The sequence below is a fragment of the Drosophila suzukii genome, chromosome 3 (assembly GCF_043229965.1).
Source record: "Drosophila suzukii chromosome 3, CBGP_Dsuzu_IsoJpt1.0, whole genome shotgun sequence".
Classification (NCBI taxonomy): domain Eukaryota; kingdom Metazoa; phylum Arthropoda; class Insecta; order Diptera; family Drosophilidae; genus Drosophila; species Drosophila suzukii.
In genome coordinates, this window is record NC_092082.1 from 2,526,095 (window position 1) to 2,537,599 (window position 11,505).

The 11,505-nt window shown below is 40.3% G+C and overlaps 1 protein-coding gene across 1 annotated transcript; it reads left to right on the forward strand.

Annotated features, from left to right (window-relative positions):
• Nucleotides 1-5,189: 5,189 nt before the first annotated feature.
• On the forward strand, nt 5,190-5,862 carry LOC108012773 (uncharacterized). Its single transcript, XM_017078207.4, has one exon. The coding sequence runs from the start codon at nt 5,308-5,310 to the stop codon at nt 5,638-5,640; it is 333 nt and encodes a 110-aa protein (XP_016933696.2). The 5' UTR covers nt 5,190-5,307; the 3' UTR covers nt 5,641-5,862.
• The last annotated feature ends 5,643 nt before the right edge of the window (nt 5,863-11,505 follow it).

Here is an 11,505-nt window from a genome sequence, read left to right on the forward strand (position 1 = left end):
ATGCCAAACCAGAAAATAAAATACACTTCCGAATATTGCTTTTTGATCAAAATCCAAGGATAGGTCGAAAAAAATTAAATTTCCCATATTTTATTATTAATTTTTATGAGACTCGCAGAAAAAGAGCAGTCGCATTTTGCAATAAAATGGTTTGTTTTGTGTGTTCTTTATAGCATTCTTTTTATGCAGCTTGCAATCGGTTCAAAAATTAATAAACGACCAAATCAATAAATATTTATTTAGCTCTCGTGGGAAACGGATAAAAGGCTGGGGTCAGCCTCTGTTTTTGGTGGGTTAACAGACGGATCATATTCAAAAACCCATTCGCCAACAGTTTACACAATAAATGTGTTTAGTTTTTGCTAAATGGAAACCATTTGAAAAATCCTATTGCACTCGCCTGGGGCTGTGGTTCAAATCATAAATCTTCATGGAGAGCAAATTGAATGTATTTCTGCGAGTGGCCAGCGACGGTTTCGCTAGCACCACTGCCATAAATAACGAATTGAAATCATAAATCTGGTGTTGAAAAGTATGCAAAGCTTTTTTAATTTCCAATGCAATTAAAACGGCAAAGGCCAGGATTCAGGATGTAGGATTCGGAATCGGAGAGGCCAAGACAGGAAACGCCGGGCTTTGGGTGGCGTTTAATCAAATGCATCTGGCGCTGACCAAGTGGCGGAATCCCGAATCCTGTTAGCACCTACCGACCCGTTCGGCATTTCGGTGCTCGCAGCGAAATCAAATTACGCTGCTTCTGCAGACCGGGTCACAGGTCACCTGCCATTCCGCCCCCTTGTGCCACTAATGACATTCGAATGACATTGCCGCTTGCAGCCGCCCAGTCAACCGAACTTGGCTAATGACTCCAGTTCCCCTCCACTGGCATTGCCTTCAATATGACCACATCTACATGTGGTTTTCAAATTAAAATGTACACTATACTGTGGAGCAACCCAAGTCACTAGGATTTTTAAATCACCTCTTAGGCCTTTTAAGATGTCTAAAAGTATGCAATGTTTAATACATTTTTCTGATGAATATATTAAGTTTATTTGCTTAATTTTGTTATTCACAAGTTAATTTCATTTGGGAACAACTGTTAGTTAATGTTTATTATTGCTTAGTTTTTTTGATGAATTTAGTTTAAAATATTTTTGATTTATCTAAATAGTGAGTATTAAATATTTATCCAAAATCAGGTCGAAGTAAGCCAAGCAGAATGAAAGGTGCGGTGACAGCATTCGTTACAAAATCTTTTGCACGCCTGGCTTGGCCACAGATTTACACTTGGTATTTTCTGGATTTATGCCAAAGTAAAGGCGTTGGGGCGCTGCCTGCCACGCCCATTAGCGACGTGTTCCGCCTTAATATTCCAGCTAGGTGCAAAATGCAAAGTAATGGGCTTTGAATATGCCTGCCAAGGCGGCCAACCAGGCAGGCAGAAGGATCCTGTCGAAAGCTGAGATACTCTTTAATTGTTTTAAAGATTTACTAAACACCTAACTATATAGCTGGGTAAACCCCACTTTAGTTACCTGTTAAGTCCGATGAGTACCTATACACAAAGTTAGTGCCGATGTGTAATCCTACTAATTGGCTGTAAATAGAGAATATAAACGTCGTTCACTGGCTGCCCTTCTGCCATCCAGTTTCCTGAGCTCCTGTTTTCTGGTCTGGCCTTTTGTCTGGCACTCAAGTGAAAAGCTTTTGTCGGCGCATGGAAATTTGACGGAAATTGTTTGGTCTGATGGATGCAGATGCAGCTGCACCTCGTCTCCCGATCCTGATGCTCTTCCAGGTCCTTCTGCTGGTTTGGGTGCTGTGTACCTTTGGCTAATGGCCTCATTCCTGGCCAGCCACTCCTCTCCTTTTTCTACTGTGTCAATCCTTCAGCTAAGTAAGCAGACAGTTTTTAGCATTATGGTCAGTTGAAAGGCCATAAACTGGCCTGTTCAGCTGAGTGTTGTCTAACCGAATGAAAATGGCAATTTCAATAGAATTTAAACCTGATTCTTGCTGTCGAGGAGGAAGCGAGGATTACGCCAAGCGAAATAAATGCAAATCGCATTAGAATAAATTTTGGCTGGGTGCTTTCTTTCTGGCAGCGTGACTGCAACTGCAGAATAATGTCCTTAAAATGGCCAACCAGACGAGGATCCTCCTGCAGCAAACTTTGGCGACAGGTAGCCCAGATAGTGAAGGAGAAATATATACAAACACTTTGGGAAAAAATCCTTTATAAATAACAGGAGCGATACCTTAAAGATGGATCTTTTGTATCCTGTTATACACTTTTAGCAAAGACTACCATAATAATTTTAAGTAACCCAATAAATTTTGCTTAAAACTATTTATGTTTTTAAATGTTTGTACTAAGGTTAGCTATTATTTTTTTATAAGTATTCAATTGAAATGTATTTGTGATAAATACATCATTTAACTTTTTTCCTACATATTTTATCGTTACAAATTAGTATAAAGGGTCTTAGGAAAATTTGATAAATAAGTTATCTTAATTGTGAGTAATTTTTTTTCCAGTGTAAAACTCCGCGAATAGCATCATTAGGTTGAAGGAGCATGGACCTCGCCGTGATGCCCCAACACAATCAAAAGCAAGTTGAACTTTTTAATGCATAATTTATTGTCGACTGACTTGGCCACGGTTAACTGAGAAACAGCCAAAAGGGCGCAGGTTAAGGCCAGCCACACTTTTTGTTGATTTTACTTTGTATTTTGTATTTTTTATGCGGAGCGCGAAAAATCAGTTAGAACAATGGTTGGTTGGCTGGGATGCAGATCTGTGGCGCATCATAAATATTTATGAAACGTCTGGCCAGGCACGTACCACCGAAAGCACCTCATATAGTATAGGAAGCACCGGCGAATGGCCGGGCAATTTATTGGGCTCCTTGGCAAAACTCGTCTTTAATGCCAGCACATGCGGCACATATAAATATTGAGCCGGAATATTTATTTTCAATTGATTGCTGGTTTATTTCAGGGATAAAAGAAATGAAATATAAGGCTAAATGCGGATAAAATCGGGTATTGGTGAACTTACGTTGTGTAATAAAATACAAGCTTACGTTTCTAGGCATATATGATTTGATTATAAAATATAATAAATATCTTCCAAGAAACTAAGCTGAATATGTCACATACGACTTGATTATGGGATATAATATTATTACTATATTTTTTAAGTCCCAGCACAATTAGTTTAAAAACTTAAACGATCCCGAATTTTAATTAAAACCAAGTAGAGATAGTTTTATTAACCAATTTATATCGCCATCTGTCTGCAACTGTCCGACCATTTGGCTCTCCCTTCTAGCAAAACTTTTCAGATTTGTTTGCGTGTTTCGCTGGAACTGGGTGAAATTGCAAAACCAAATCGTCCGATCCGAGTCACAACTATCAATTAAACTAATTAGCTTGATTTCCCAGCCGAGTTGCGCAACCGAGGTACACGCCCAAAACTTTCGCCTTGGACCTCGACTTCCTTTTTTCGGGTTGCGGTTGCTCTGGAAAATTCAATCAGCGCGTGCAGAAAAACGCAATCAAATGATTAAGTCAACAAATGAAGGCAAATTGCTGGGGCCGCAGCTGGCTGGTGCCGGACTTTTGGGATGCACTGTGTGCGGAAAATCGAAGCTGAAGCCAAGGAAGCAAAAAGTCGCCGTGGCGGCCAATGAGCTTGTTTCCACCGAGGTCTTCCTCAAAACTTTGGTCAACTTTTCCGCCGGGACTTCCCCGTTTTTTCTCGTATTTTTTGTGACAACAGCAGAGGGCATTTTAAACAGGTGAAAAAGCACAAAAAACTTTCAGTTTTCCTAATGAGTGCGGTACTTTTGGCTATTGATTAAATCGGGGTTGCTGTCAGCTTTTTCGCCCACCGCCTTTTCCTGCCGGCCAACATATTTTTGCCATTTTTATGCCCTTGCGAAGGGCACATTCAAATTCAATTGACTGGGCGTGGCACGTGCTACATAGTGCATATATCTATATCTATGTCTACGGGCGAGTGTGTGGCCGCCTCCTTGGAGCATATTTATTCCCCTTTTTTGGTGCGATTGCCTGGCAGGAAATTTATTTATATTCAATTTGTGAATTTATGCCACTTTTTTGGCCGGGAAGGCAGCGACAATGCCGGGGGAAATTCAGTTTGCTGCAGATGCATCAATGGGCCCAGGATGGAGGAGGATATGCAGCAGGCGAAATTGTGACGGGGACTCGATATTAGGGATTGGGTTTTGGGACATTCGGCTTGGGGGAAAAATTGATGGGCTTATGGCAAGCTAAGGGAGTTAATATTTTCTTAAAAATGAAATAAATATGATTTAGTTAGAATAATGCCAATAAATATTAAAGGAACAACGTGAAGCACATATAAGAACTTGATCAAAATGTTTAATTTAAAATAGACGTTTCAATAAGCTAGTATATATTTTCAAAGAAGAACGTATGGAAAAGCCATGAGACTTCCGATGACTTCGGAGCATTATAAAAAACAAGAGTACGATTTTTCAAATTCCAAAACTGAAAAAGAACCAAATTATTTTAAAGTTAACTTATTGAAATGCAATAAGAATGCTGATCACAAACAATTTTTAAAATTATGCGTATAAAGGTTAAGGATAAGAACAGCTCTGAATTATATTTATTTTTTTATATAAGGTAGGAAAACATTTGGTGTTTTCCATTACACTAATGATCAAATAGAAACGAGTATACATTATAATCACTGTAAGTTCCCGTACACCTCAATTACAGATAACACTATGTTTTTGGAAAGGTACTCTTGTAGATTTAAGGACTCCATTTTCTCCAAGTGCTCAAGAGAACCTTTGTTCACAACTTGCTCAGACTTGCCTTTCTGATTCATTTACTACTGCTGATGGTCCGTCTCATACTTCTGCTGCCTGTCGATAAGGTCGATTCCGTGGGTACATTTTCCGCAAAATCATAAACACATTTGGTGGCTGTTGTCGTTCTGGCTGATTACCTAATCTGAAGGACTAGGTCTGCTGTACTGAGTACCATTACCTGGTAGTTCCCAAAGGTACAGTCATAACCCACAGAAAAACCAGCGGTACCTACGGGTCGAGGTCTGCCTACCTATCTATCCATCGAAAGGTACTTAGGTAGAGGTCGCCTGAACATGGTATATATAGTCTTATCTGGCTGAGGATCCTTCATTCCGTCGATGTCCTTCCACAGCGATAGTCAGCCCCGAATCGTCGTCCGTTGAGAGCGTGAGTTCTTTGTGTCTGTGATAGTTAGACCCAGTGCCAAGTGCTCAGGATGTTATTCCTAGCGCCGCGCAAACATCTGTTTGCCAGCAACCTCATCATCCTGCTGATGATCTACGTGATGCGAAAGTGCCTCCAGCTCTTCTGCATCATCGAGAACCGCACCGGCCAGGAGGAGGAGCAAGTCCACTTGCCGGAGAGGGAGATCCTCCAGAGGCGCCGCGGTGGCTTCAAGATCATCCCGGATGCCATGCACCAGAGCATGCATGGTTTCGGTTATGGAGAGGGTCACTACCAGATCTTCGTGGAGAAGAAGGAGCGCAACCTGCCCACCAAATCGCGCCTCAACGCGGCCACAGCCGAAGTCAAGCTGAATCCCAATTAGTTGGTCTCTCGGGACCCAAGAAACCATTGACGTCTTAGGATGTCAAAGACAATGTGCCAATTGAGCCAGCAAAAAAAAAACGTAGTCCCCGAACCCTCAAAAATATCCCCTACATCCATGTCTTCTTCAATAGTCTTAAAATAATAGTTAAAAGCATGCAGAAAAAAATGTATTTTTTATAATCATCAAAGCGCTTTATTGGCCATTAATAAAAAATATAAAAAAAAATAGGCAACCACAATTTTGATGAAAGCCTTCTGGGTCTACACTTAACTCAATCGAAGTATTTACCATTATCAAATAATAGGTTTTTCTTGTAGGCTTTTATATTTGATTATTCCCTTTTCTTTGCTGTGACCATTTTGAGTGATCTGCACCTTTTTTGCCGTCTTAGATTTCCACTTCCTCGTTGATTTCTCTGAGGCACTTTAACCATTATATATCCTGCGGAGGGACGGTTTCTCTGATCGCGTGGGTGTTGCAGCAACATTTAATGGTGCCAAATTTATCACAAAGTAGCAGGAGGCACGTGGAGCAAAGGAAATCAGGGCAGGATTGGGTAGACAGGAGTGGGAAGATGGGCCCGAGTGCCAAGTCCGTGGCAACAACAATGTCTGGCATATGCTGAAGCAATTTGCAAATACACTTGCCAAAAAACAACGAAAATCGGGTATATGACATTTTATAAATTGCATTTATTTGAAATACAAATGCTACAAATTAATGAACGCCATAATTGGTTATAATTAAATTATGTTTAACGGACACTTCATTCATCAAACAATGATTTAACAACAACACATACAATAATTTTTCTATAATTGGTTATTAATAATAAGTAAGTACATTTCATTTCATTTCTTTTCCCCTGAATTTAACAATGTCGGTGCCTACAAGAATTATTGACTTTAAATTAAAATGTATATTAATGGTTATATATATAATCTGGACATGGGAAGCAATAACTGCTTACCCATAACTCAAAAGTAAGATTAAATTATTCCTTTCATTCTAAGAAATCAGTTTAATTTTATATTTATTACATTGAATAGATTTTATATGCTTGGAAATTTAAGTTTACTGATTTTAGTTGACTGGTATTGTTATTTCTAGGGTCTTACCCCAATCGCCAAAACTTGTATGGGGTTTCTAATCCGATCCCTTTGTCAGGGCATTTCCAGGTCGTCGTTTACTGGGCCACCCACTTCCATTGTTCGGCATTGGCCAAGATAAGAAAGGCGGAGAGGAGATGGCTAAGAAGGACCCGGCTTGAGCGCAGCAATTGTTAGCAAATCTATCATCATCATCTGGTTAAGCACGTGTCTGTAATGCGTGTGTGTGCGTCTGCCTGTCTCCTTCTGCCCGCCCTATCCCCGTCTCTTTCTACAGTTTATCCCCGTCTTTTTCTACAGCTTATCCCCGTCTCTGTCTCTCGACTAAGCTGGTTGAAGAAGCAGAGACAATGTGTGAGCGTGCAACATTCTCAGCATTGCATTATAAATGGAGGGAAATTTTTAGTTGTAAGCTGCATCATCAGCCCTCGAGCTGCATATAAATTATCCCGCCAAATAAAGCATCTTCCCAACCAGCCCGTCGTAGTTATCGTGATTGTTATTGCTGTAATTCTAATTCCATAACTATGCGGCTCTGGGCATTATCCATACGCCATGTGGTATCGCCCATACGCCCTGTGGAACGTGCTTTCAGACTCGTCGGCAGCTGTTGATGTGTAAAAATGAAATGTCAGTCGGATAAGCGCCCACAGGCATCCTGGCCATAATGAGGTGGCCGGGATCCAAGAGGATAACCCACACAAATACAGCTGGACTCGTTCCACCCCCTTAACCCTCTGCATGCTCTAGTTTTTTCCACTTCTGCCCGCATAAAACGTTAAGCTCTCATGTAAATCATGTCGCTATTGTTACCCTCGCAGTTCTGTTCGTGCTGGACTCATTATAATTAACAATTTATAAAGCGTTAATCCACACACACTTGCACCAAAACTCTGTTTGGCTCACCAACACAAACTTGGCTTATATACACTATAAGAAAATTAAATTGTAATATATTTTTTCAAACTATATTGTTTCTTAATATTAATAATATCATATTACATATCTATACACTTTCGGTTAACAAAATATATTAAAAAATTAAATTTCTTAGCCTGAGTAGGTTTTTATTTTTCCCAGTGTACAATATCCATTGACGGTAATTTGCCAAGGCAGCCAAAAGAGCATGTTCAGCAACAGCTATAGCAAAATCCAGCCAAACAAACAAGTCAGGGGCGTGGGGTAAAAGGGGCTGAGTGTGAGTAAGCAGCTTTCATTGCCGGAATCCCTGCCCTCCGTCTCCATCTCCATCTGGGAACCCCATCCTCATCCCCATCCCCATCCCTTCCTGCCACCTAACTGCTCCACTGGCACGTCGCGCGCATTAAGAAGATGAGCTGCATTTTTCATGCATGTGAAGTTGAGATTGCAGCTGCTCCTACTTTCTCCTCCTTTCTCCGCACCGCGCCTTGCTCATTTCATTTTTGGCTGGCTTTTGGCTGCTCCTCGGCATCGGCGTCGTCATCTCCCACTGGGGATTCATCCGCATCCGCATCCTTGCCGAGCTCCTTCGCCATCTGCCCCATCATCTCCCGCTCATCAGCGTCATTTGTATTAATTGCCCAAGCATTTTGCTCTGCGCAATGATACCGAAAATGGGGGACTCTATTTTCGTTGTGCTTGCCGCATTTCCCTTCGTTTTCATTTGGCGCTTTCCTTAATGGTTCCACATGGTTTTTTATTTGTGTTTTCAGAAATGAGCTCTCTGGAGCTGATAAATTAAAAACGGAAGCTTGGCTTTAAATGGGTTATCAAGAAAAGATTGGATAATATCAGATAGGTTTTATATTGCCAATGCATTATTGGTATTGTTTATTATTTTGACAATAAGCCGAGGAGGGATTATATATGAATTAAAAGTTTTTTTGCATTATTTAGTATATATATATACCAAATAGTTTTTAAAGATTTTTTAGGACAAGTTCAACAATTTTTTTTTCCACTTAAATATCTTAAGAAAAAGCTCACTTTAATTTGAATGAGTAAATTCTACCGAAGCAAACCATTGATTTTAAATTGTCAAGCAGCTCCTATTTGCTTTCTGCACAAGCATCCTTTAAAAATCCTGTTCAATTACTGGCATTTTTTCGCTTTTCCTCTGACTTCCACAAACAAATTGCCAATTTAGCAGTCTGCCAACAGTTTGACAGTCACTGGCTCAATGCTAGTTAAACCGCATCGACTTTTATGGACGCTCAATTAGTGGCTCAATCGAGGGAAAAACAGCGCATTCGATTGAATTTTATTGGGTCTTTAATTGATGCCATGCATCGCATACTGGGATTGCGCATTTGCACATGGCCAAACAATAGTAACAACGGCTGTGGAAATACCACCGAATTCCTGCACACACATTGCAAGGATAATTAGCAAACCAAACAGCGGATGGGGAAGTCATGTAAATGATTTACAAAATGACAGCAAATTGCCTTCCTTCCTTCCACTTTCACATCCATTCCAATTCCCTTCTCACAATTGCTTGAGGCGGCAGCGGAAAAACAAAGGAAACCATTTCAAAACCGCTCAGCTCTGAATGAGGCAATTAAGCGGCGCTAATGAAGCGACTGCCACAAAATTCGCATTGCATTTTAAATGCACAAAAATCGAAACAAAAAAAATGCCAACTGCAAATGGACAAATGCAAACTGAAAAAAAACCGGAATAAACTTTAATCAAATTGCCAAACCAAGCGGGTTAAAAGCAAAAAACCGGTAGCCATGGCATAATAAATAAATATTCGATTTTAAATCAACCAAAATGGAGCAAAACAATATGCAACATCGAAAAGTAAATTAAAACGAAATACGATAAAATTACCAGGGCCAGTAAATGCAATAAAAATATGTATATTTAAAGCGGTCTGGAATATGTAATATACAGTGGTGTCCAAAACAATAAAATGTTCGGGAAAATTTTAAAACAATTTATTTCATAATCATAAAATTAAATATAAATTTTCCTGGATCCCTTCTGATACTTCCTTTATTTTTTTAAAGCCAAATGCATCCCCTATTATATTGAACACAACTGTTTATATTTTAAGCGGCTTTCCAAGTCGATAAATGTGTGGCCACAAAAAGACACACACAAAAACCAAGCCCCACTGGTTGGGTCTCATAAATAAAGTAATTAAATTAAATAAGCCACAAAAAAACATCAGTCAGTCGACATCGTGTGTCAATAAAATCGAGAAGACATATGACCTGGCTTCCCAATTAAAAATTAAAAATCAATTAAGTTGCTCAAATGCTGGGGAGTGTTTTAAAAATGTTTCTTCACTTTGCAGCAAATTTATTTTGGTCTTTAGCTTAGTCAACTCAATTGTCGTCTTAGTGGCGCCAAAATCCTGCCGCCATAAACACATGCATGGACAATGCGCACACGCCGTGTGGTCGGTAGTCGGTAGTCGGAGGCCAAACCAGAAATGTTTATTACAAGCCACTCAATAAAGTATCAAAGGCCTATAAATTTCACTACCGATAATATGATCACATATAACCGCCGGACAGTGGGTAGCGAAAGTATGCACACAGCACTTATGGCTGATACCATTTGAGTCTGGTGGCCACCAACTTTCGGCTGGCACTGTCATGTCCGCTTGACTTGGTAAGTTTCAATTCGTTTCGACTCGTTTCGCTGCATGCAAATGGAAGGCAGGACTCGGAATCGGAATATATAGGAATATACGATATATACGAAGGAACGCCGTGTGGACTCGCTGTGACTGCGCTGACTTGGCTGGCTCCTGCTGCCAAATGGGTCAAAGTGGCAGTCAGCCAGGCGGCCAAACCGTTTGCCAAACCCAATGCCATCACACACTTTCGCACACGTTCTCAGGATGCACATACAAAATATTTTTATTTTAATTTATAATATTTAATAATTTAATATGAAAAGCTTCCACAATTAAAAGAATTTTTTGTCATTTACAAAGGTGTCTAAAAGTATGCAGCAAATAATAATATATTTTAGCATACTTTTAGGCACTTCTGATTTTACATATCAAAAGAAAACTTAACCCTAGAACTGTTTCATTTTCATTTTTTTCATTTATATCATACTATTAGTCACCTATAAATCGATTTATTATTCCCAGTGTACAGCAGAAAAGTATGCAACACAAAAAGCTGGTAGAGAGCGAAATTGTGCGCGCTAAATTCGAAATCAAACACAAAAAATGCAAGTAAATAAAGGCTGGCTGTGTGTGTGCGACTGCGTGGAGCCAAAGGCAAATGGGAAGACGCCGGGTCAGGGGTCACGGGGCAGGGCTCAGATGTTGGCTCAAAGAACCACACATATGAGCACACACCGAGGCGAACCGCTTGGCCAAACATTTGTCCAGTTTACCCATGCCATTCCCCCGGCCCAACCGCTGATCCCTACGGCTTGTAGGCACGTACAAATCCGATTTGCACAATTCAAACAGCGTAAATTTCGGACGAAATGTATGCGAATTATTTGCTGATATTGCCCGCAGTCGTCACCGGCATCCATCTGCATCTGCATCCTTATCCGCATCCTCAGCCGCATCATCATCACCACCAGGCCGACTGGCCACGTTTATTCCCTTTTATGCCCGACATTCCCTGGGAATGTTTATATAATTTTAATTAATTTTCCGCGGCCAGCTTAAATCTTCATCGCTCTGAAGGAACGTAAACCGCAGACGCATTTCCCTTAAGCCTTCAACTTTGCTTTCGTTTTAATTAAAAATGCATTTTAATGCGCTTTTCCTTTCACGCCGTTTCCCGCT

What these genes read in the sequence shown, in the direction of transcription:
- LOC108012773 (XM_017078207.4), top strand. Translation starts at nt 5,308, where the DNA reads ATGTTATTCCTAGCGCCGCGCAAACATCTGTTTGCCAGCAACCTCATC.